Raw genomic sequence first — 24,101 nt, forward strand, 5'->3', positions numbered from 1 at the left:
AATTAATATCAACATCATTCTGGGAAATTTCACAATTCTCCATTAATGTGTAAAGTGTGATAAATGCTAGAATGTTCAGCTTCCACTCAATTACCCGCAAGAAACCAATATTATTGATGTCAGGGCATTGTTTTACAAAGAATTGCAGTAATCAAGGGGGTCAAGTGATTGGAGAACACAGGGATTAAGCGTGTTTACTTCCCATTTCATGTGTAAACACTGACTGTCAAACCACTTACATTCCACTGCCATCCTGGTGTTCCGATCATTCTCGTGAAAATTATGGTGGCAATCACTCTGCTGAGAGAAAATACATGACGATCTAATTCTTCACTTATTCATTTAATCTTGTCGGAGAATTCGAAGTGAGATAACCGCAGAAAATTGTTTGCAATATCCGCAAATGTCAGTTCAGATGCCAAGCCCTTCGCACAGTGTTGGCTGGTAACTCCTGCGTTTGTTCCTTTTGTAAAAATCATTGGAAAATGAGGGCAACCAATTTTGACTTTTAATTTCACAAATATAATTTATTCATAAAAATATGTAAACATAATCACAAACTCTGTTTAGTTCTGCACTGTATCATTTGAGGGAACAATTAAATATTGGAGTTTGACTCTCCCCAACGAAGCAGCCAAAGGCCTCTCACATGTACAAGACCCCATTTACTTCCATTCCAGGTACCGGGAGAGCAGCAATTTTCACTGAAGCTGTACAAGCCCACTATGTGCTTTGACCACTGTGGTCCCCTGACCTGAGGAGGTACAGACCTTCCTCAGACTGAATGCTACAAAGATTTACACTGGAGCCCAGAGACAAGGAGATGTGAAAGTGGGTACCAAAACAAGCAGGTTATGGACAGCAGGCCTGGACAGAGAGAACAAAGTGTGGAGCTGGATGAACACAGCAGGCCAAGCAATATCTTAGGAGCGCAACAGCTGACAAAAGCTTCATCAGAAAAGGGGGATGGGGAGAGTATTTTGAAATAAATAGGGAGAGGGGGAAGCGAACCGAAGATGGATAGAGAAGAAGATAGGTAGAGAGGAGAGTAAGAGTGGGGAGGTTGGGAGTGGATAGGTCAGTCCGAGGAGGACAGGCAGGTCAAGGGGGCGCGATGAGGTTAGTAGGTAGGGAATGGAGGTGTGACTTGAGGTGGGAGCGGGGGGATAGGTGAGATGAAGAACAGGTTAGGCAGGCAGGGACGAGCTGGGCTGGTTTTGGGATGCAGTGGGGACAGGGGAGATTTTGAAGCTGGTGAAATCCACATTGATACCATTGGGCTGCAGGGTTCCCAAGCAGAATGTGAGTTGCTGCTCCTGCAACCTACGGGTGGCATCATTGTGGCACTGCAGGAGGCCCATGACGGACATGTCGTCTAAGGATTGGGAGGGGTAGTTGAAATGGTTTGCGACTGGGAGGTGCAGTTGTTTATTGCGAACCGAGCGGAGGCGTTCTGCAAAGTGGTCCCCAAGCCTCCACTTCATTTCCCCAATGTAGATGAAGCCGCACAGGGTACAGCGGATGCAGTATACCACACTGGCAGATGTGCAGGTGAACATCTGCTTGAGATGGAAAGTCATCTTGGAGCTTGGGATGGGGGTGAGGGAGGAGGTATAGGGGCAAGTGTAGCACTCCCTGCGGTTGCAGGGGAAAGTGCCGGGTGCAGTGGGGTGGGAGGGGAGTGTGGAGCGGACAAGGGAGTCACGGAGAGAGTGGTCTCTCCGGAAGGCAGACAAGGGTGTGGATGGAAAACTGTCTTGGATGGTGGGGTCGGATTGTAGATGACGGAAGTGTCAGAGGATGATGCGTTGTATCCGGAGGTTGGTGAGGTAGTGTGTGAGGACTAGGGGAACTCTCTTTTGGCGGTTATTGTGGGTCGAGGTGTGAGGGATGAGTTGCAGGAAATGTGGGAGACACGGTCGAGGGCATTCTCGACCACTGAGGGGGGAAGTACCACCCCATCAACCTCCGGATACAGCACATCATCCTCCGACACTTTAATAACATTTTGAGTTTATTGCTCCTCCACCATTTTCACCGTTTGCTTTAACTGTTTCTGAAGAATTTTCACCTTCAGAACACCAGAGGCTTCGCACCGATTCTGTGGTTGGTTCGCTCACTGAGCTGGTTCTTTAGTTTGCAGACAGTTCATTGCCCTGCACATCATCAGTGCAGCCTCCGATGAAGTGTTTTCCCGCCTGGTATTTAATCTCTGGAGATGGATATTCAGGGACTCTACTTCCATTCGCTTTTCAGGAAGTGAGATCCAAAGACTTACCACTCAAGAAAAACACCGCCTCTTCTGTGTTTTAAATATCAGGGCCACACATTTAAATAGTGACTCCCCTTATTGTACAAAGTAAGACAATACTTAATGGTATTATTGCTAGATTAGTAATCCAGAGACCCAGGTCATGTTCTGGAGACCTGGTTCAAATTCCACCGTGGCAGATGGTGAAATTAGACTTCAACAAATAAAAACCTGGAATAAGAGTCAAACAATTGTCGATTGTCAGAAAAAAACCCATCTCTTCCACTACTCCCCTTTAGTGAAGGAAATCTGCTGTCCTTACCTGGTGTGGCGTACAAGTGACTCCTAAACGTGGATGAATCTCAACTGCTGTCTGGGTATTTGTGTTTGGAAAATAAATAGCCAGCAATGACTACACCCCATAAAGAATATTGGGTGTTCGTATACCTGAAGGTTTTTATGATTTAAGAAAGCAAGCCAGTGAACTTTAAGGACTGTTTGCAAAAAAGAAAGCCAGGCGAGATATTTCTAATTTTAAGGGAATCTGCCATAGTTTAGAGGGAGACATTCTTTCTTCAGTATTACTCTGTACCTGGGACAGTTCTTCAAAGTTGCTGTATTAATAGTGGTAAAGAGAATGGGGGAGTATAGTAAAACTAGATTACCTCAGCATAAAGAGTTAATGATAGCCCCAAACAACAAACATTGGTGTAAAATCGTGAAGAAGTTATTTGAAACTGAGTACGTTTAATCTTTTGGTGATCTAGAAATTAAAGCCACAGTCATCTGGAGACGATCGCAATGTTACAAAGTGTTTTATTTCCCCACTCTGGGGTGTGTACAGTGCAAGACATGTTTTGTTGATTATTTGTAAAGGTGTGTGATGGAATTATACTTTTAAACTGTTTTAAAATTTTGCAATAAGTCAGTGGCATGATTTTATATTTCCATCTATTTTGCTTCATAATCTGTTGTTGTATTGTTAAAATGTAATTTGCAACATAATGTGATTATGCAGTGAGAAACCACCTCATGGAAACCAAACCAAAATCTATGCATTCTACCTGGGATCTGACTTGCAAAATCATAACTTCAGCTGGGATCAAACCTAAACAAGAAGCACACTTAAAGGAAGACATTCAGAGAGGATTTGATGAAATTTATTTTCACTCTGAGGGTGGTGGGTGTATGGAATTTACTGCCTGGGAAGACAGCTGAAGCAAGTAACCTCACAACCTTTAAGAACCACTTGGATGGACACTTAATGTCATACCATTCAGGGCAGTAAGGCTAGTGCTGGAAAGTGGGACGAGTGTCGATTTAATGTGGTGTTGACAGTGCAGATTCAATGAGCCTCCTCTGTACTGTCCAAGTCTTTGAAAACCAAGGAAGCCATGTAAGCACAGGAATAAGTCCTGCCCTGATATGCCTTTCCAAAACACAGCACCTCACATTTAACTAAATTAAACTTCATCTGCCACTCAAAGAATCCCTACAGTGTGGGAACAGGCCAGATTCACCAACTCTCCAGAGAGCACCCCAACCAGGCTCACCCTCCTACCCTATCCCTGTATTTCGCATGGCTAATACATCTCACCTACACATCCCTGGACGCGTTGTGCAATTCATCCTGGCCGATCCAATTAACCTACATATCTTTGGACTATGGGAGGTAACTGGAAACCATGATCAATCTCAGTACTTCCTGATTCAAACCACTTTCATTTTTAATGTTCTGGCGCTGATGAACACGTTCAGTTCATTGTTTCCCGATGAATTTCACTGCAAACAATAGTTATTTTAAACTTTGTTCCCTCGATATTTTGACAGAGACGATGGGAAATATTCACATGTTTAAGAAGACACACAATTAGAAAACGTGGAGAGAGTGAACGCTGGTGGGGTGTGTGAACGTGCAGGGAGTGCTGCCCCTCAGGGATGAGCAAAGCGGGGGCGGCTGTGGTAGAAATGGGCGGGGAGCGAGTTTTCCCTGAACTTTGCTCCAGACTAAACTCCCTGCCGATTACAAAATCTCTCGTGAAATCCGGTGGAAGATCAGTTCGCTGATTTTCATCACGGGATTAACAATCAGCATTGAGTTAAGTACAAAGTCCAAAGAAAGCTCAATCCTGCCGTTTCACCTCCCACTCCCACACCCTCTCTACAATGTCAACATTCAATGGACCTTCACTCTCTGGTGCAGAGTTCACACTTCCTCGTCACGTTCAAATCCTGTTTCTTCATCAAAATGTTGTTTCTTGTTTCCTTACCTGCGAAAATGTTGAGAGAACGAAGGCTAGATGTGTACAATGATTCTCGAAGACTTCAGTGAAATAAACTGGCAAATCATTGAACTGAAAGTGTTCAGCAGCGCAGAAACGCCCAACGTGAAACTAAATTTAATTAGAAAGTGCTGAGTGTGAACATGGCTTCCAGACAGCAGCATCAGAGACTGACCGAGGAGACAATTTGTCCCATTTGCCTGGATTTCTTCACCGAGCCGGTTGTACTGGATTGTGGACACAATTTCTGCCGCTCCTGTCTCACCCAGAATTGGGAAAAGAAGGAGATAAACTCCTGCCCGGAATGTAGAGAGGAGTTTCCGGAAAGAACCCTCAGGGTAAATCGGGCCTTAGTGAATCTGGCCGAGGAGGCTCGAAAGTTGAAGCTGGATCCGAAAGAGAAGGAAAGTAAACCTCACTGTGAGATACATCGGGAAGATCTGAAGCTGTTTTGTGAAACTGACAAGAAATTGATCTGTCTGATTTGTCGAGATTCGCGGGAACACGGAGATCACCACTTCATTCCGATCAATGAATCTGTTGAAATCTATAAGGTGAAGGGAGATATTTTATAAACTGAGAGTTATATCACATATTCGGAACGCAACACATGACCTAACACAGTGTGAAGCTGGATGAACACAGCAGGCCAAGCAGCATCTTAGGAGCACAAAAGCTGAAGTTTCGGGCCTCGACCCTTCATCAGAAATTGGGTGTGGGGAGCGAGTTTTGAAATAAATCGGAAGAGATCGGGAGGCGAACCGAAGATGGATAGAGGAGAAGATAGGTGGAGAGGAGAGTATAGGTGGGGAGGTTGGGAGGGGATAGATCAGTCCTCTCCACCTATCTTCTCCTCTCTCCCTATTTATTTCAGAACCCTCTCCCCATCCCCCTCTCTGATGAAGGGTCCAGGCCAGAAACGTCAACTTTTGTGCTCCTGAGATGCTGCTTGGCCTGCTGTGTTCATCCAGCTTCACACTTTGTTATCTCGGATTCTCCAGCAGCTGCAGTTCCCATTATCACATGAGCTAACACATACTGTTCTGCACTTTCTCTCCCAATTCCAGGATCAGCTGAAATCTTCCTTAGATTCTCTCACAGAGAAGAAATCGGCGGCTCTACAAACGGAGCTGAACCAGAAACGGAAGATTTCCGAAGTGAGGGTGAGGACTCCTTGCGCTGATTTTCTGGGATCTCGGGTAGTTTTGTTCCCTTTTCCGCGGGACATTAATGATGTTTCACATTTCATTTGGTAGGAGCAAGCGAGCAGTCTGCAGACCCACATCACATCCGAGTTCACTAAAATGCACCAGATTCTCAATGAGAAAGAGCAGCGATTACTCCGAGATGTCAGGGAAGAAGAGGAGAGGATTCTAGAGCCAATGCAGAAAAACCTTCGAGAGATTCAGGAGAATTTAAACTCTATTGAGGAGAAACTCTCAAAGTTGCAGAAACAGATGGAGCAAACAGACGAGCTGATATTTCTGAAGGTGAGGGAAGAAACTGCGGGTTAGTTGGTGGAAATTTCACCCAGTTACAAAACAAAGTTGGTGGTAACATTCACATTTATACCAGAGTTAGTGAACGAAATAGAAACAGAATTATACTGCATTTACTGTAGTTCCTATGTTGCCACTGAACGAACCACTCCCACGCTAGCTTTCGAAGCTCGGGAAAACAGAGAGCCTCCCGAGAATGGGATGTGATGCTGATAGTAGTTTAGTTATTAATTCAGAGTTCCCCAAATTTAATTCTCTCCAGGAACTCCCATTGTAAACCAGTCACAGTTCCATGTGGAGAGTGTGTGGTTTTGTCTGGGACAGTGTGTCTGTGAGTGGGATTGATGGTCCGTTCCAATTTATTTGACCCTCTCATCAATCTTCCTTCCAAGTTGTATCACTTTCCATTACCGTGTTGTGCCTGCTCATTTCAGTAGCGTGTCTGCCTCCCGCTGAAATCTGTTCCTGTCATCCTCATTATTTGTGATTGATTTCTTTCAGGAGGAAGCTTGTCGGAAGAGAAGGTAGGACATGCTCTTTACTGAAACTCTGCACAGTTTGCTCAAGAATTCAGTGACGGGTTATTATGGGTTTATTTCCTGGTTGTTGTCGCCGCTTTAAAGGGCTATTTATCGGGCCACAGTTAGCCCTTTTATGTCCACACGAGAATATATTTATGCAGAGAAACTTATTTCCGTTTTAAAACTGCAATTTCGGGTGAACAATAACTCCATTGGTGCATCAGTGTTTTTGAAATCAGAATCTTATTCCAGGGTTAAACAGAATGAAATTTTATGAAAACTGCTCGACCGGATTCGAGCTACACAACCCGGAGCTCAGGCTGGAAGTGATCACTGACCTGATTTCGGCTGTTTGTGTAGCTGTGACCTTCCCCCGACCCTGAGAAACGCACAGCCCAACTTTCCAGGGAATGGCCATCCCTGTCCTGCATGTCTCGTGGCCTGGCCGAGAAACACATATTTTATCTGGGTATTAGTTTTTTTTATGATACAACCTCGGAATGTGACCATCTCACGACAAAACATTTCTGTTTTCAATTCTTCCCCTGAATGTAGCATAATGCCCAAAGCCGCTTCATCTGACATTTAGAAAATAATAACAAGTGACACCGAGCTATTGATACAGATGATTGGTGCAGGGTTTAGTGCACCCTAAAGGAATAAAGAGAAATAGAGAGATGGAGAGGTTCAGGGAGGGATTTCCAGAGCTGAGGATCTCTGCAACTGAAGGAACAACATCCAATGGGGGAAGAGACTAAAATCCGAGATCGTCAAGATGCTGGAGGTAAAGGAGCAGGATTCTCGGGGGGTTGTGAGACTCACATCTTACACAGTAAGACATGAGGCTTTTCGGTGTTTTCAGTTTTTTTTTGTCTTGTTCACAAGCTCTGTGCACAGGTGGAATGTGGCAGGGTTTGGAAGTTGGGGTATGGATTTTTGTCATCTTCCATGGTGAATGCTGTGTTACCTGTTATCAGATTACAATGCCTATTTCTTGTTCTGGCTCTTTCTCATCATTTCCCTTGCAATTTCAATTTACCTTTAGCTCCGTTACAAAATCAAGATTGACATTTCTCTTCCTACTGCATCTATTCATACTTAAATAACAGAGAAACATTAACCATTTGCATCAGTTCATAAATATATGAAAATCAGATTTGTAATATCAGCTGTTTAATATTTACAGGGTTAGTGAGGAGGAGAAGACACTCTCAGCTTCTGATGCTTCTCTGTCGATTGGAAAGTTCACTGGCCCATTACAGTACACAGCCTGGAGAGAAATGATCCACTGCATTCACCCAGGTAAACACATGTATTAACTTTCCTGACAATAAATCCTGTTGTGCAGGAACTAACAGGGCTCCTCATGCCCAGTTCAAATACTTACACTGTTATTTGTTAATGCTGGGAGGCACTTCCTTATCATATTCTACTATCTGTGGGTACTCCTCGGTAAGCGTCTGAAGCCATCACATCCATGAGTCAGGACTGTGAAGGGACCTCTCTAACTAGAACAGTAGAGCACGCAAACCCAATATCTAGAGTAAGCAAGGCTGCCTGTATCTCAATTGTGATTTGGTTGATATTTTATCATATCATCAGGAAGACATTTACACAGCAGAGAGCCAATCCCACCAACACATTATCTGCTGGGGGAATGAACCATTTTCATCAAGAAAAGGGGCAGTAGAAACTGATAATGGAGACTAAGTGATGATCTTACCGATATGGTGAAGGACGAAAACGGGAGACAGAAAAACATTTATAGATTCACCATGGTCTGCAAATCTTCCACAAGTTAGGGACATTTGTAAGCGTCTATAATAATGGTGATAACACAGTGTACAGATAGTGAGGGATTCTGAGCCAGTGCAGTATTTTTGAGGAATATTCCCTGTTGTTATAGTTGGAAATGAGAGAGCCAATGTGTGAACAGCAAGGTCAGGGAACCAGCACACTGGTGGTATTATACTATTGGTTTTCATGCTGTTAGTTGTCATATGGATATCGGGAAGGTCACGGAGAGAACGAATACAGTATATTATTTCTGATGAGGATTCCAGCACAAGACACAAGGACACAAAAGCAATACAACATGAACAGGAAGCGGTTGTTTAGCATCCTGCGACTGTTTTACTATTTGACAAGATCATGGCTGCTCTTATTGGTGCTGTAATTATCTGCAAACCCAACACATTTATCCAAAACTATAATTCCCACTTCCTTGACCAATACCGCAACCATTCAATAAACTGCAAACTGGAACACTTTTGGGCCTGGTATCTGTGGAAGGATACTCTGGTATTGGAGGGGAGACAAAGGATAATTACGGAAATGATCCCAGAAATGAATGGCTTGCCATAGTGCAGGTGAAGAATCTAGGTCTGTACTCAATGGAGTTTGTAAGGATGAGGGGGCTTCAGGTTGAATAATGAGGGGGACAAGATAGGGTGGAAATGCAGAAGATGTTTCCACTAGTAGGAGAGACTAGGATTCAAAGGCACAGCAGTTGAGTAAAGGGATGATGCTTCAGAACTGGGATGAGGAGGAATTTCTTCAGCCAGACAATGGTGAATGTGTGGAACTCCTTGCTGCCAAGTCACAGTGTGTATTTCAGACAGAAATAGACAGATAGATTCATGATTAAAAATGAGATGACGGGTTATGGGGAGAAGATCCATGATTAGTAAGGAGATCAAGGGATATGGGGAGAATTCCAGGAGTTTCGGGTTGAGGAACATATCCGCCATGATCAATGACAGAGCAGACCCAATGTACGAAATTGTCTGATTCTGCTCCTATATCACATTGTCACATGGTTGAGGTTTCACTTTGAAGAGCAGAAGAAAATCACCTACACAGCATATTCAAAAAGAACGGATACCCAATGAACACTGTCCGCCAATTTCTCAGCAACAAACCCAAACAGATGAAACGTGCCCAGAAACCATAACCGCTCTCCCGTACATCAAAGACGTCTCGGAAATGACTGCCAGATTATTCGGACTTCTTGGCATCAGGGTAGCCCACAAACCCACCAACACACTAAACCAGCAGCTAATGAACTTAAAAGACCCTATACAGACAACAAGGAAAATGAACGTCATTTACAAAATACCTTGCAAGAACTGTGACAAACACTACATTGGACAAACAGGCAGAAAGCTAGCCACCAGGATACATGAACATCAACTAGCCACAAATAGACATCACCCACTCTCATTACTATCCTTACCTACACCACTTTGATTGGGACAACACATCCATCCTAGGGCAAGCCAAAGAGAGACACGCACAAGAATTCCTGGAAGCATGGCATTCCAACCGGAACTCCATCAACAAACACATTGATTTGGAGCCCATCTACCATCCCCTGAGAAAAAGAATAGGAAATGACATCACCAACACAGGAAATGACAGCAACACAGGAAATGACATCACCAACCCAAGGAAACCTGAACACATAAATAGAAAGCGGGACATAACACCAGCGCTTCACTGGAGGCTCACTGATGATGTTACCTAGAATAGTGACGAAACATCTGAAAACAAACCTTCCAGCTCAGCGAGCAAACTTACATTCATATATTGTCAATCACTGGAGTTGTAGAATTGATCTCTGTGGTAACTCACAAGTCAGTACAAGACTCATTTCATCCTCCTCTTTGTTTTTTTCACTGCAAGCAATGTTCTGTCCATCTCAACACATTACCCCCAATCACATGCGCTTCACAGTACCAAACTATTTTCTCATGTGGTACTTTGTTGAAAGCCTTCTGAAAATTTATTGCTTCCCTGGTCAACTATCCTCGATACAACCTCAAAGAATTCCAGTGTTTTTCTTTACAGTTTTCCACATTTTGAATCACTTGGTGCAAATTGGAAAGCTTTCCAAACAAGTCTGAAACCTGCAGAGTCTGCCCTATATATCCCATTTTGCCGAAGTATTCAAGGGAAGAGATCTTCAGGATTGAGACCAAATTCACTGACCACCTTCTCATCATCCCCTTTGGTCACCTGAAGATATTTAGATCTGATTCAGGGAGACCAGGGTGTACACCCAAATAATGGAGAGTGGAGCCACGTGCAAACAGAGTGTGAATGTGAGAGTGAGGCTGCCTCTCCCCTGTAGGTCAGGAACTGATCATCATGTATGAGGTGCTCTCAGTGTTGCTGTACCAGTAGCAGGTCTGGTTCAGGGCTCACTCCCACAACCTGACAATCACCCGAGGCATTGTTTGCACTGGCTGTGGCATCAATATTGAACCCTGTCTGCAGGAACTCAACAGACACATGTCTTCATCGTTGGGTGCCTCCGTTTAGGATTCTTCAGTGATTGTGACATCTGTGTTGATGCAATAATGTTTGTGTCGAAGGCAGGCCCTCTTCAGATTCCTCTACATTGCTCTGAAACTTGGATTGTGTGTAGATGCCACCACAAGGCCTTGGAGAAGTACCATCAGAGCTGTTTGAGACACATTTTCTGCATCAGCTTTGAGGACAGACGTACACGCATCAGCATCCTTGTAGCTAATAGCACCAGAATTGTTGCCACAATTATCCAAAACCAACTCCTACATGCTGAGGATGCCTGAGTTCTGTGTGCCAAACACAATCTTCTTCACACAACACAAGGAAGGCACTCAAATCAGAGGAGGACAAAGGATACATTTCAAAGATTCCCTGAAGTCTTCCCCAAGACACGAAACATTAATGTCATTGCCTGAGTGGCCCTCAGTCAGAACAAACTGACTTGGAAATATCTTGTGTGAAAGTACAGAATTATTTAGAACACCCATTGGGAAGATGAAAAACAGAACTGGAACTGGAGAAAGGAATGCCAATGATTTCAAAGCAATGAACTAACTTCTGAAACATCTACTGGAAATGTTTTTGCGAGGTGCACCTCCAGGATCAGGCTCATCAGACTTGCAAGGACCCACTGAACACATGAGAACAAAGTATGGGGCTGGATGAACGCAGCAGGCAAAGCAGCATCTTAGGAGCATGAAAGTTGATGTTTCGGGCCTGGACCCTTCATCAGAAAAGCTCTGGAGGGAGGAGGGTAACTTCTTCAGGTTAGGCATCCTGGAAAAGACTTCGCAGTGAGGTTAAAATTGTGATCAGAGATAATGGGAACTGAACACGTGACCGATTACATGGTATTTCCTCATTGGACAATCACAATCATTTGTGATTGATTGATGATGATGATGATGACAGTCTGGGATATTGAGGGAAACAACACACACAATCCTACTCTCATCCTGATGACTACTTTTGTGTTTGGATGCAGCAATACACAAACCCCAGGGATCACTGCTCTGTCTGAAATCTGGTGCTCTTCCAGTGCAAACAAATTCACCTCAAATGAGTGTTGCAGGCCGATACATTTCAAAGTTCAGGACTATCTTGCTGTGGTTCTACCTGTCCTTGTGTTGCAGAGATGGGTCTGATCACATTGAAGTGGAACTCGCCATTAAGTGGAATCAAATTGTACCAATAATTTCTCAAGAAGTGTTTTCTGAAGAATTTTTTTCTGTGATCACTAATCCATTGACCTGAACTGCTTCAGTGCCTTGCAGGAAAAGGAGGTGGTGGATTCGGTTGGATGATTCCCTGATCAGTCTCTCAAAGTCATTCGGCAGAATGCCTCACCACCATCATGAGCCCCGCATACTAAATATACTGCTGGTGTGAAGGGCCCTCCTATTGACATTAAATCTGGTGACACAGAGCTGTAGAATTTTTTATTTCTACTTAACTAATCAATAGACTTTGCTCCAGCTCCTGTTTGAAGCAGTTTATTTTCTTATTCGGTACCAAGGAGAGTGGGTGTCGATCTCCACTGACACATGACTCTGCTAATCTTATTTATACCATCAACTGCAGAGCAGGGTGTTCCCGTGACATCTTGTGTTTGTTGATTCATTCACTGTAAGTTTAAAGAAAGCAGACACTGCTGGAGGTAACAGGAATGCTGCCTTACAGATACCTTCAATAATTACTTCTCCAAATGACCCTTGGCATGCAGTTAGTAAAGGGAGTGATATACAGTTTGATTGAAGCTCTAGCTGATCAGTGACAAGGCTTCACGGGGAAAAAAGGGACATCTCTAATTAAGCCTAAAACGTTGGTATAGTGACAATATATCAGAAGATCCATCTCTAACTCTCGCTAAGATAATACGCACATAGTGATAACGCAGCCTGAGTAACTACCTCCTGATTTCTGCTCCCGTCAGGAAAATCCCAGACACTGAACTAATTAAAATTCTTACACAATGCCATCAGTTTCTCCCAAGGCTGCCTTTTCTGTCTCGGCCTGAGGTCCCACCAACCCTTGTGATATAAAATTTTTCTTCCACAGTACTGCCCTTACCTCACTGCGGTGGTGAAGATTAATGTAATGCACACCTTCTTTGACAGCGTGCCTTTGTAAAGCAGCTTGAGAGAAATGATACAATGGTTCAGCTCATACAAACAACACCATAACACTGGAATAATTGGTACTGCAGATGCTGGAGAATCCAAGATAATAAAATGTGAGGCTGGATGAACACAGCAGGCCAAGCAGCATCTCAGGAGCAGAAAAGCTGACGTTTCGGGCCTAGACCCTTCATCAGAGAGGGGTTGGAGAGAGGGTTCTGGAATAAATAGGGAGAGGCGGGGAGATGGACCGAAGATGGAGAGAAAAGAAGATAGGTGGAGAGGAGAGTATAGGTGGGGAGGTAGCGAGGGGATAGGTCAGTCCAGGGAAGATGGACAGGTCAAGGAGGTGGGATGAGGTGGTAGGTAGGAAATGGAGGTGTGGCTTGAGGTGGGAAGAAGGGATGGGTGAGAGGAAGAACAGTTTAGGGAGGTTGAGACAGGCTGGGCTGGTTTTGGGATGCAGTGCTGGGAGGGTACGAGCTGGCCTGGTTTTGGGATGCAGTGGGGGGAGGGGAGATTTTGAAGCTTGTGAAGTCCACATTGATCCCATTGGGCTGCAGGGTTCCCAAGCGGAATATGAGTTGCTGTTCCTGCAACCTGCGGGTGGCATCACTGTGGCACTGCAGGAGGCCCATGATGGATATGTCGTCTAAAGAATGGGAGGGGGAGATTAAATGGTCCCTAACCTGTTCTTCCTCTCACCCATGTGCTCCTGAGATGCTGCTGGGCCTGCTGTGTTCATCCAGCCTCAGATTTTATTACCTTGGTTTTAAGTTAATTGGCTGAGTCCAAACTCATTGTCACAACATCAAAACAAAATTGTTGTTTTTCCCGACACCTGAGAGGCTTTTTTTGATTCACTTCTGTCAATTTGTGACGCTTTCTGTTCTGGAAAGTTCAGCTGCTGCTCACAACCATACACTTTTTTGTAAATTTCTTTGTAAAAATGTTAGGTTCATTTTCGGAGACCCTCAGGGACTTTATGCAATAACAAGACACTGACCTGTTTAGAAAAACACAAATCCTTTTATTACAAAGCAAGTACAAGCTGTGGAGAATCACTGTACTCAACCCGGCACAGAGTGCAGAGTCTCGCAAGTAATTCTCCACGAGCAGTGGACAGTCTCCGCTTTTTATACTTTACTAAGTACATAATACATAAAACAATTTCCCATCTCACAATGACATGATACATGAAACAATAATTACAACAGACAAAGTGGGGATACAAAACAATTATTACATCAAGAAGATAAAAGACCAGGATATAGTATCGATCGTTCGTGAAGTGACTGCTAATGGCAGGAGGCGATTTCAAGTTGTTAATGAGACAGATTGTAATTTCAAGTTGCCGATGTGTCTGGCTGGAACAGTCAGTGCCCTGACCCCTTTATCAGAGACAGAAGTTACATGCTTTCAAGGTCTCACACCTTAACAAATCTTCCTCACTGAACATTATTTGAGACAGTTTCCACTTAGCCCTGTGCAGGAAGATAAAGATTTACACAGTTTAACTCTAACTCTATTCAGACAAACAGGAAGCTTAAAGTAGTATCTGCATGCCGATGTGTAAGAAGGTAAGGAGCTACAAAGTGTTACACCTAATTTCTAGCTGGGCAGGAAGTTTGAAGGCAGTGTCTGCATACTTATGTGTAGGCAGATAAGGGACATTAATTTATAGAAATATAGAAATCAATGGGATGTTATCCCAGTAACATCTCAGGTCCTTCAGCCATTAATCACAGAGGGGCATAAAAACTGACATTTCATTCAAACTGTATGTTTGGTCTGTTATAAAATATGCAAATATTAACTATTTGTAAGTTAATAGAGTCACAGGCGACTGAAGGAATCTAATTTGTTTTGCATTTTACCTCTTATCAAATTTGAGCTGTTGTATTTACACTGCAGCTAAGCTGGGTTCAGGACAGATGTTAGCTTTCTTCTGGGCTGTACTCCAGATGTCTTGAGGCTTCTTTATTATCTCCAATTTTGATGTTTCTTTTTACTGAGATTGTTTTTTTTTCTCACTGAACTCACCTTCACTCCCCATTTAACTGCTGCCCATCCAAATTTCCTTCCTGTTTTCCATCTAGGATCATTTGGTCAATGAATCTCTCTCCTGACATGCTCCACAACTCTCCTTACAGATTTTATAAACTCAACTTCAAAATAGCCATCCCAAATTTCTCTGCAATTGGAGCTGTTCTTTGACCTTATTTTCTTTGACAAAGACCATTAACGTGTGATCCCTTCTGAAATCCATCCACATTTCCATCATGGTAAGATTTTTTTGAACAACATCAGCTGGATGTGAATGTGGGATATGGGTGTTACTGGATCGGCCAGGATTTGATGCCCATCGCCAGTTGTCCTCGAAAAGTTGAAATGACATGTCCCATGACAGTGACAGAGCATACAGATGATGGCCTGACTGGCCTCTATCTGTCTTGTAGCCTTCCATGATTCATGGTGAGCTTATAGACATGTTGTGAATTTTCAAAGGGCCAAATAGTCATGAAAACTGACTTGATTTGCGAATATTGAGGCTGTTTTCAGTCTGTCTTCAGACATTGGGATGTCCTGACACTCAAGCCCTGAAACCCCTGGATTTCTGGACATGCCTGTAGTGGCAGTGAAAAGTTGAGCTCATTGATTTTCAATGTGGAGGTGGGAGGGACAGCACTGTTTCTCTCAGACCCACAGTCCTCCTTTCTGCTGCTGTGTGACACAGTGACTCCTTCCCACTTCAATCTAGTCCCTTCACTCTTCTCCCCCATCAGTGCGATCTCCCTCTTCCAGAAACACTCTTTCTCCTCAACAGAATCCCTGACATTTTAGTTTTGTTTAAACACATTACAGTGTGCAGCTGTACACAGTCAGATTGTGATACAGTAATATCTGGCACCTGCCCAAAGGGAATATCACAAAATGAGCATGCTTCTGAGAGGGAATATTAATTCCCATTCACACTCTGCTTCCATTCACCCCTCACTCCCTCTCTCCCAGACTCCTCATCCTTGTCCCAGCTGATTCATCCTCTTTTCCTCTTTGACCCCACTCCCTCTCCTCCTCACTGTCTCCCTGTCCCCTGCATTCACTCCTCCTCTTTGTTTCACTTTCTCCTCCTTAATCGTGGTCTCCCTCACACACTTTCACTCACCCCATGCTCTCATTCTCTGACCCCACTTGCTCTCCTACTTTCTCTCGATCTCATCACACACAATCTCTCCTCTCTCCCACTTTCTCAAATATTGCCCTCCCTTTGCCATTTTCCCTCATTCCCTTTATTTCTCTCACTCACTCACTCTCCCTGTCTCTCTGACCACCAGGACGCTCCCATTCTGCACAGGGACCCTCATTCGGATGTTTCCCTGTCCCTTTTCTACCCCCTCTCTGTTATAGTTTATTTATCCCCATTACCTTCCCCACACTTTACACCCACACTGTCTGTATTTCACTCTTCCGTGCCCTCCTCTCTTCCTCCAATCCGCTCTCCTTCCTGTTGCTTCCCCTCACAGTGATCAACTCTGGTCAAAAGGACTAAGGGATGTTTCCCAATGGTGGGGGTTGGTCACACTGTGTGCCTGGTTGGTGAGTGAAGGGGTGAACCTATGAGAATTGGGAAGACGGAGCAAAGCTATGAGAATGCGTGAGGAGGGGGCAGCACAGACAAAAGACCTACCCTAGTCCTGATGCTGCCTCCTGCCAGCTCCAGCCCCCAGACTCAAGAGGCCAAGAAGCTGCTTGACTAACTCCCTCCTCCAACCTCACCCTCAATCATTCCACTCTTTGTCCCTCTTGCCTGTCATTTCACTCCCGACTCACTTAACTTTTGCTCCCAATCACTGTTAACTTCTTCACTTCATTATCAATCACAACACCCTTTGTCTTCCTCCTGTTCATGTTTCTCTCTCACTCTGTCCTCATGCTCTGCCAGTCCCATTCCTGTCATTCTCACCTCCCCTTATATCCCACAATGCCCTTTCTGTTCACTTTCCATTTACTGTCCCCTCACTCGTACTCTCTCCCTCAGCTTCATGTTCCCTTCCAAACCTCTGTCTCCACCCCACAATCCAATCTTATTTCTCATGACTGCATCCCAACCTGTCTCTGCTATTCCCTCAATCTTTCCTCTACGTCACTTCTCACTTCTTCATCTCCATTATTCCAAATTCACTCACTAATAATCTCACACTTGCCATATCCCGTGGACATTACCACCTCCCCACATCATATTTATTCCCACTTTCCCTGGTACATCTCTCTGATCTGGCTGTCAATAGCCCAAGGTAATTCACAACAACACAACTTTTGTTACCCTAAAATAGAACAAAAAAACTGCAGATGCAGGAAATCTACAGGAGAAGCAGATATTGCCATTTCAACTCAGCAGGTCTGGCAGCGTTTAGCGGGTAGAAAGCAGATTTAACATCTTTAGGCCCGTTGCCAGAAAAAGGTGCCATATATGGTGAAGTTGGGGGTTGATACGTAAAACAGCAAATAGCCAAAGAGAGACGGAGAACAGAGGGTGCAAACAACAGTAAACAGACAAAGGGATGGATCAGGAGGGGCTGAGGAGACAGAAAAGCTGCTAATGGTGAACACAGAAGGTGGAAATGGGTTGACAGTGCTAAAAGTAGCCCATGTCATGCCAGAGTATGGGCAGTGGGGGTGTAAAAAATGGAAGAAGTTATTTAGACCATAAATTTATTGAACTCGACACTTATTCCTGAAGGTCAGAGTCCCCAAAGGCTGACTTGATACCATTTGGGGAGAACATTACAAAAATGAGACAATGACATTGTTGGGGTGTGTGATGGACCCACCTCAGTCTGAGAGACATAAAGCGCTGATATATTGGCAAAATCTCAGAGAAGGTTAAAAATAACAGAGTAATAATATCAGGCGAATTCAAACAGTATGAACAGGAACAGACAGATTGTGAAAGGCTCTTTCAGGACAAAAAGCTTCTCCACGTGATCTTTTTAAGGAAGTACACAGAAATTCCACCAGGAGACAAGGTCGGGCTGGAATGGCTCAGTCACCAAGATGTTGCCTGTCTTAAACTTTCCACCCCTGTAAACAGATGTGAGATGCTGGGGTTGTTTTCATTGAAGCAGAGAAGTTTGAGGCATGAATTTGATGAAGCTGCACAAAATTATAAGATATAGTTTGTGTAATCGGAGGGAACCTGTCCCCTTCATGGAAGGGTCAATAAACAAGGGACATAGACTTTAGGGAAGGAGTAAGAGTTTCAGAGGGGATAATATTTTTCAACTAGGTGGCAGTGGGCATCAGGAACTCACTGCCTGAAAGGAGGCAGAAACTGTCATGAAAATTGAGAAGTTATTTGTCTTTCCTGAATGCAGTACCTCACATTTACCTAAATTAAATTTCAACTGCCACACCTCGGCCCATTGGCCCAGTTTTGCTGTCCACTTTACCTGCAATTTTGGTGACATTTGCAGACTTATGAACCATACCTCATGTGTTCACATCTAAATCATTCAGATAAATGATGAAAAGCAGTAATGATTCCTGGGTTAAACTCCAGCCTTCTCTCTCTCACTATATCTCTCTCTCTTATCAGACAGCAGCCTTAATATAACTAAAGGATAACATTTTTACTTTTATGTTCAAGTTACCTTGAGATAAAGGTTAACATCCCATTAGCGTTCTTCATGACTCACTGTTGCTGCATACTGGGGAGGCAATGGTATTATTGCTGGTCTGTTAATCGAGAGACCCAGGTAATGTCCCGGGGACCTATGCCTAAATCCTGCCACAACAGAAAATAATCTGGAACTAAGAGTCTAATGATGAACATGAATCCATTTCTAATTGTGGGAAAACGTACTGTCTGGTTCAGTGATGTCCCTTATGGAAGGAACAGCCCTCCTTACCCAGTCTGGCCGATGTGTGACTCCAGCCCAACAACAATGTGATTGACAGTTAACTGCCGTCTGGGCAATAAGTGCTCGACTTGCCAGAAATGCCCACTCCCTGTGAACAAATAAAAAAAGTATTATATTTTCACCTGCAATCCTGCAGACGTTTTGACAACGAAATGTTTTGTTCCTATATTTCTTCCATGTGCAGACTCCCTTCTCCCTCAGAATACTCATGTCTCACACTTTCCCCCCTCCCAGTTTTTCACTCCACAAACTCCCATCCACCATCTCAAATTCTCCTGTCCGGTCAACCTTGACTCCCCTCTCCCTACCGAATTTCTTCTTCCGCTTCACCCTCACTCACTCTGCCCAGTGAAACAACCCATTCCCATAATGCCCCTGTTCTCTCAGACCTCCCCTTCATTTCCTCCTCTTCTTCACACTCACCTTCCCTAACCACTCCCCCGAACTCCCTCAACTTCCCCTTCACTTCTTCTTCTTCCTCACACTCACCTTCTCTTACAACTCCCCATTCTCCCTCCACTTCCCCTTCAAGCTCCACCATCACTCACACTTTCTCTGTGCCTCTCTCCCCTCACACTTTACCCACACTTTACTGCAGCATCAAAACATCACTCTCCTGGTTACCGTGCCCTCATACCCACGCGTCCTCACCCTATCCCCTCACTCACATTTCCCCCTCCATTTCTGTTCCAACCCACTCTCCTCTCTCCCCCATCTCACTGCAAATCCCTGTCACTCACACACCCCCTCGCTGTCCACACCCCTTCACTCACCCACACACTCCATGCTTCTCCCATTTATCCCCCTTTCACTGTCTCCTCCCCTCTGCTGCATTCTCCTCCTCCTAGTCTCGGTCTTCATCTCCACTTCCCTCCCCTGCTCCTTTACCCCATGACTCTGTCTTTCTCCACACACCTGCCCTTGATCCTCTTTAACCCTCACAATTCCCTTTCACTTCACTCCCACCTCCATATCTCTTGCTCTCCACCTCATCCTCCAATTCACTCACCTCTGGATTCCACACAAACCCTTATATTGTTATTCTCTCCTTTCACTTTTTGCTTAATTTCCCTTACCCTTAATCCTTCCTTCTCTCTCCCCCCCACTCCCCATCATTCACGCTCCTCTCTCACTCGTTCATCACTCCCATCTCCAAACGTATCCTGCTTTTCTCCTTCATTATTCTCCCCTCCAGCTCAGCCATTCCTTCCTCCTCACTCTCATCTCCCTTTCACATTGCCGGCACTCACCCCATGTCACTCCTTCAACCCTCCCCCTCACTCTCCTCATCTACCCCCCTCAGCAGCCCACTTATTTTTGCAGTTCCCCCTGTCCTCATGCTGTCTTTCTGTACTTTCACCCACTGTCCCCTACCCCATCCCAAACAGCCCCCTCTCCTCACAAAACCTCCACACCCTCTCCCAAATCCTTCCTCAGCTTCCACTCATCCGTCTTCCATCACTTCCCACATCTCTTCACTCTGGAGATAAAGATCTCTCCTCATTTCTTCCCAGTCTCTGCCATGCTCCCCTCCACCCTCCCTGAACCCTTCCTTACAAACGCAACCCCGCTCTACCCCTCCCTCAATCTCCCCAATGCCTTATTGCCCATGGCTCCTGCCTCCCCTCATTGCCCCTATTCCCACCCACTCACATAACCTCGCTCTCCCCTTCGTACTTCCTATGATCCAAATGTATCATCCTCCCTGTATTGTCTTTTAGTTTCCTGTCCACAGCACACTCCCCCTTGCTCCAAGCATCACTGTTTCCAACCCCTCAATTTCCCCTTCTTCTCCTCACTCCTCCCAGATCTTTAGATGCTGCTGCACTCCCTGACCTGATCTTTCATCCTCCTCGCCCTTCAGTTAGCCCCTTCCCATCACTCTCATCCAAGCATTCAAACCTCCCATTGTTCAGCCCCCTCTAAGATCCCTCTAATTGTTCACTCCTCTCTCTCTCTCATACTGCTCCTTTGTTCTCCGTCCTCTCTCTCCCAGCCCTCCTCACTCTTCACCCTCTCTTCCTACTGCCCATCACTCCCCCCTGTCCCACATCTCATCACTCTCCCTCTCTCTTATCTTCCATTCCCTCTCTCTGTTTCTGCTCCGTCTCTCCTCCATCTGCTCTTCCCTAGCACTTCATTTCCTCATCCACTCCCCTCCAAATGGGCACTCTCACCTCCCATCCATCAGTCTCCCTCCACAGCCCTCCAGCTTCCCCATCCTTACTCCTCATTCCTCCTCTCTCATCCCTTACTGCACTGACCCCGACTCACTGCCCTTTCCCTGACCCTCTCTCTCCTTCACACCCTCCCTTTCCGGTTCTCACCTCAGCCATCGCCCTCCATCGCTCAGCCCCTCACTCCCTGCTCCCCTCCGTTCCCCTCTCCCTCCCTCCCTCCCTCTCACTGACGGTGTTATTTGATCTCTCCCCCAGCTCCAGCCTCTCTCACTCTGGACCCGAACACAGCGCATCCCCGGCTCATCCTGTCTGAGGACCGGACCAGTGTGAGACTCGGACACAAACCACAGCCGCTCCCTGACTCCCCGGAGAGATTTGATCCCTGGCTCAGTGTCCTGGGATCAGAGGGATTCACATCAGGGAGACATTACTGGGAGGTGGAAGTGGGGGTGAAGACCGGGTGGAATCTGGGAGTGGTCCGGGAGTCTGTGGAGAGGAAAGGGGGGATCCACCAGGAGGAGGAGACCGGATTCTGGATTGTGGCGCTGATTCCCGGAAAAGGTTACTTTGCCTCCACCTCCCCCTCAGTGACCCCCTTCTCCCCGAGTGGGAATCCCCGGAAGATCGGGGTTTTCCTGGACTATGAGGGTGGACAGGTGTCATTTTACAAGGCGGTCACCATGTCCCATCTCCACACTTTCACCCACACTTTCACTGACAGGATCTTTCCCTTCTTCAGTCCGGGGTGGAATATTGACGGGAATAACTCCGCCCCGCTGTCAATCTGCGGGATTAAAGGACACACTGATCCATCACATAATCCCTGAGGCTGTGAGCTGCAGGAACCCGGGGACTTTGAGCCTGTCATGTTGCTCCACAGGCGGAAGGTGGCGCTACATGACGGTGTTGGAGATGAATCAGTCAGTGGTTCTCAGACTGGGCTCAGTGGTGTCTTTCCAGGGGGACACCAAACCATTTCACTGCAGGGTCAGCGGTGTCTTTCCAGGGGGACACCAAACCATTTCACTGCAGGGTCAGTGGTGTCTTTCCAGGGGGTTCAAAGGGTTAAATCACAATAAAAATCCAAGGCTGGTTTTCTTCAGACTCCCATGATGCTGCAGTAATGTACATCCCACACATGTTTTACTGGCAATGAGAAACCGGACATGATTTCCTCAGATTGTAAATGTTGTCTAAAATGTCACTGCTTTGTCAAAAAAATGCAGGGAAGGAAATTCCTTTGTCTGTCAAAAGCGATTTTACATGAGAATAGGAACTTGTCTTGGAAGTATTTAAAACATGTACTTGGGGTGAGACTGATGCAAGTACTGATTTGAATCCTGTCAGAATTGAAAGTGCTTGGTGGACTGATTGGCTGTGGAATTCATGCTCACATAATAAATAATAATTTTATAATCAGCTCAATTGGTGCACATTGGAATGTAGGTGTTGTGACCATTATCATTTATCCTTGAATTATTTCTATCTCATCATTATATATTATGAAAATAATTCTAAAGTCAGTCGACTGTAAATGGATTTAAAGTGATTGGCAGAAGAAGCAAAAGAGAAGGATAACAAACTGCTGTTTCAAAGTGAGATAGTGGGACCTGCAATTCACTACTTCTCAATGGTGTCAATACTAACACATTGGACTGAATGGCCTTTTTTTCTGCTGTGACCCAACAATAAATCAGCGATTTTCCTGAATTTGATTTAATCCTGACTGATCTGTGCATCAACATCATTCACCTCAGTTCCAATTTAACGCACCCTACATCTATCCAAATGGTAATTCTCAAGGAATACAATCAGCAGCTTTCTCCCTCTCACATCAGGAAAAGCCAGATCTGGAGTTCTGTCCATTATCACATTGAGACATAGAACAGAGAATGTGACACTCAGAGTGGACAGGACTCGAGAAAAATTAGAAGTGTATTGGATGGGCAAAAGGGAGGTGGGAGATGGGGAAGCAGGGTCAGAAAGGAAGATAGGGCTAGGAGTGATAGTGTGGATGTGAGACTGAGAAGTGAGAGGAACGGTGCGAGGAGGTGTTGTTGTTGGGAGGGGTGGAGGCAGAGGAGAAAGGTGAGGAGGGAAAGAAGCGACCGTTCTGGAAATCATTCTAAAGACATGTACCCTACACTTAGCCAAGCTGTTGCAGTACAGCTACAATGTTGGCACTTAACTGACAATGTAGAGCATTACCCAGTTGTGTCCTGTGCACACACAAAGCAGAAATAAAATCAAACCAGTCAGTTAGCACTCCTCACACCTGTTGGCAAATGCCAGTAAAGTGACAGAAGGAGTCAATAACGGTGCTGTCATGCAGACCCAGCACAGATGCAAGATGGTTGTCACTGATGGAGATTGGTCTCCTGACTTCCAGGGCATCATGGGAAGAGTTCCACAAGGCAGGGTCCTTGGCACAACTATCTTCAGCTTCTTCATCAATGACCTTCCCTCCATCATAAGGCCAAAAGTTGGAATGTTTGCTGATGATTACTCAATATTCAGCTCCATTTGCCACTCATCAGACCTGGAAGCGGTCCGTGCCTAAATGCAGCAAGGCATGGGCAATATCCAGCCTTACGCTGACAAGGGGCAAATCACATTGATGTCACATGAGCAGTCATCAATGACTGTCTCCAACAAGATAGATTCTCACTGATTACTTTGATGTTCAAAAGAATTACCAAGACAGATCCCTCTACCATTAACATACTGCAAGCTACCACTGACCAGAAATGTGACTATACTAGCCATAGAAATACAACAGCTACAGGTCAGAGCTAGGAATCCTACAGCTAACAACTTACATCTTGAGTCCACAAAGTCTGTCCACCATATAAAAAGTACAAGTTAAGAGTGTGATGGAATATTCTTCACGTGCCCAGATGAATGCATCTCCTAGGCAGAAGAAGCTTGACAGCAATCACGATAAAGCTGCTCACTTATTTGGTGCCACATTCACAACACACCACCCACACGACTAATGCTCCTCAGCAGCACTGTGTAC

At 45.1% G+C, this 24,101-nt stretch overlaps 1 protein-coding gene across 1 annotated transcript; it reads left to right on the forward strand.

The window, feature by feature from the left end:
- The first annotated feature begins 4,310 nt into the window (after window positions 1-4,310).
- Window positions 4,311-22,763, forward strand: LOC132206204 (zinc-binding protein A33-like). Its single transcript, XM_059639474.1, has 6 exons — window positions 4,311-5,087; window positions 5,601-5,696; window positions 5,790-6,023; window positions 6,534-6,556; window positions 7,740-7,855; window positions 21,338-22,763. Exons 1-6 carry the CDS (start codon window positions 4,677-4,679, stop codon window positions 21,907-21,909), a joined length of 1,452 nt encoding a protein of 483 aa, XP_059495457.1. The 5' UTR covers window positions 4,311-4,676; the 3' UTR covers window positions 21,910-22,763.
- The last annotated feature ends 1,338 nt before the right edge of the window (window positions 22,764-24,101 follow it).

This window comes from Stegostoma tigrinum, chromosome 34 (assembly GCF_030684315.1).
Source record: "Stegostoma tigrinum isolate sSteTig4 chromosome 34, sSteTig4.hap1, whole genome shotgun sequence".
Lineage (NCBI taxonomy): Eukaryota > Metazoa > Chordata > Chondrichthyes > Orectolobiformes > Stegostomatidae > Stegostoma > Stegostoma tigrinum.

Coding starts and splice junctions, on each gene's coding strand:
- LOC132206204 (XM_059639474.1), top strand. CDS start 4,677: ATGGCTTCCAGACAGCAGCATCAGAGACTGACCGAGGAGACAATTTGT. Junction 5,697..5,789: donor GGAAGATTTCCGAAGTGAGG/GTGAGGACTCCT, acceptor TTCATTTGGTAG/GAGCAAGCGAGCAGTCTGCA. Junction 6,024..6,533: donor ACGAGCTGATATTTCTGAAG/GTGAGGGAAGAA, acceptor GATTTCTTTCAG/GAGGAAGCTTGTCGGAAGAG.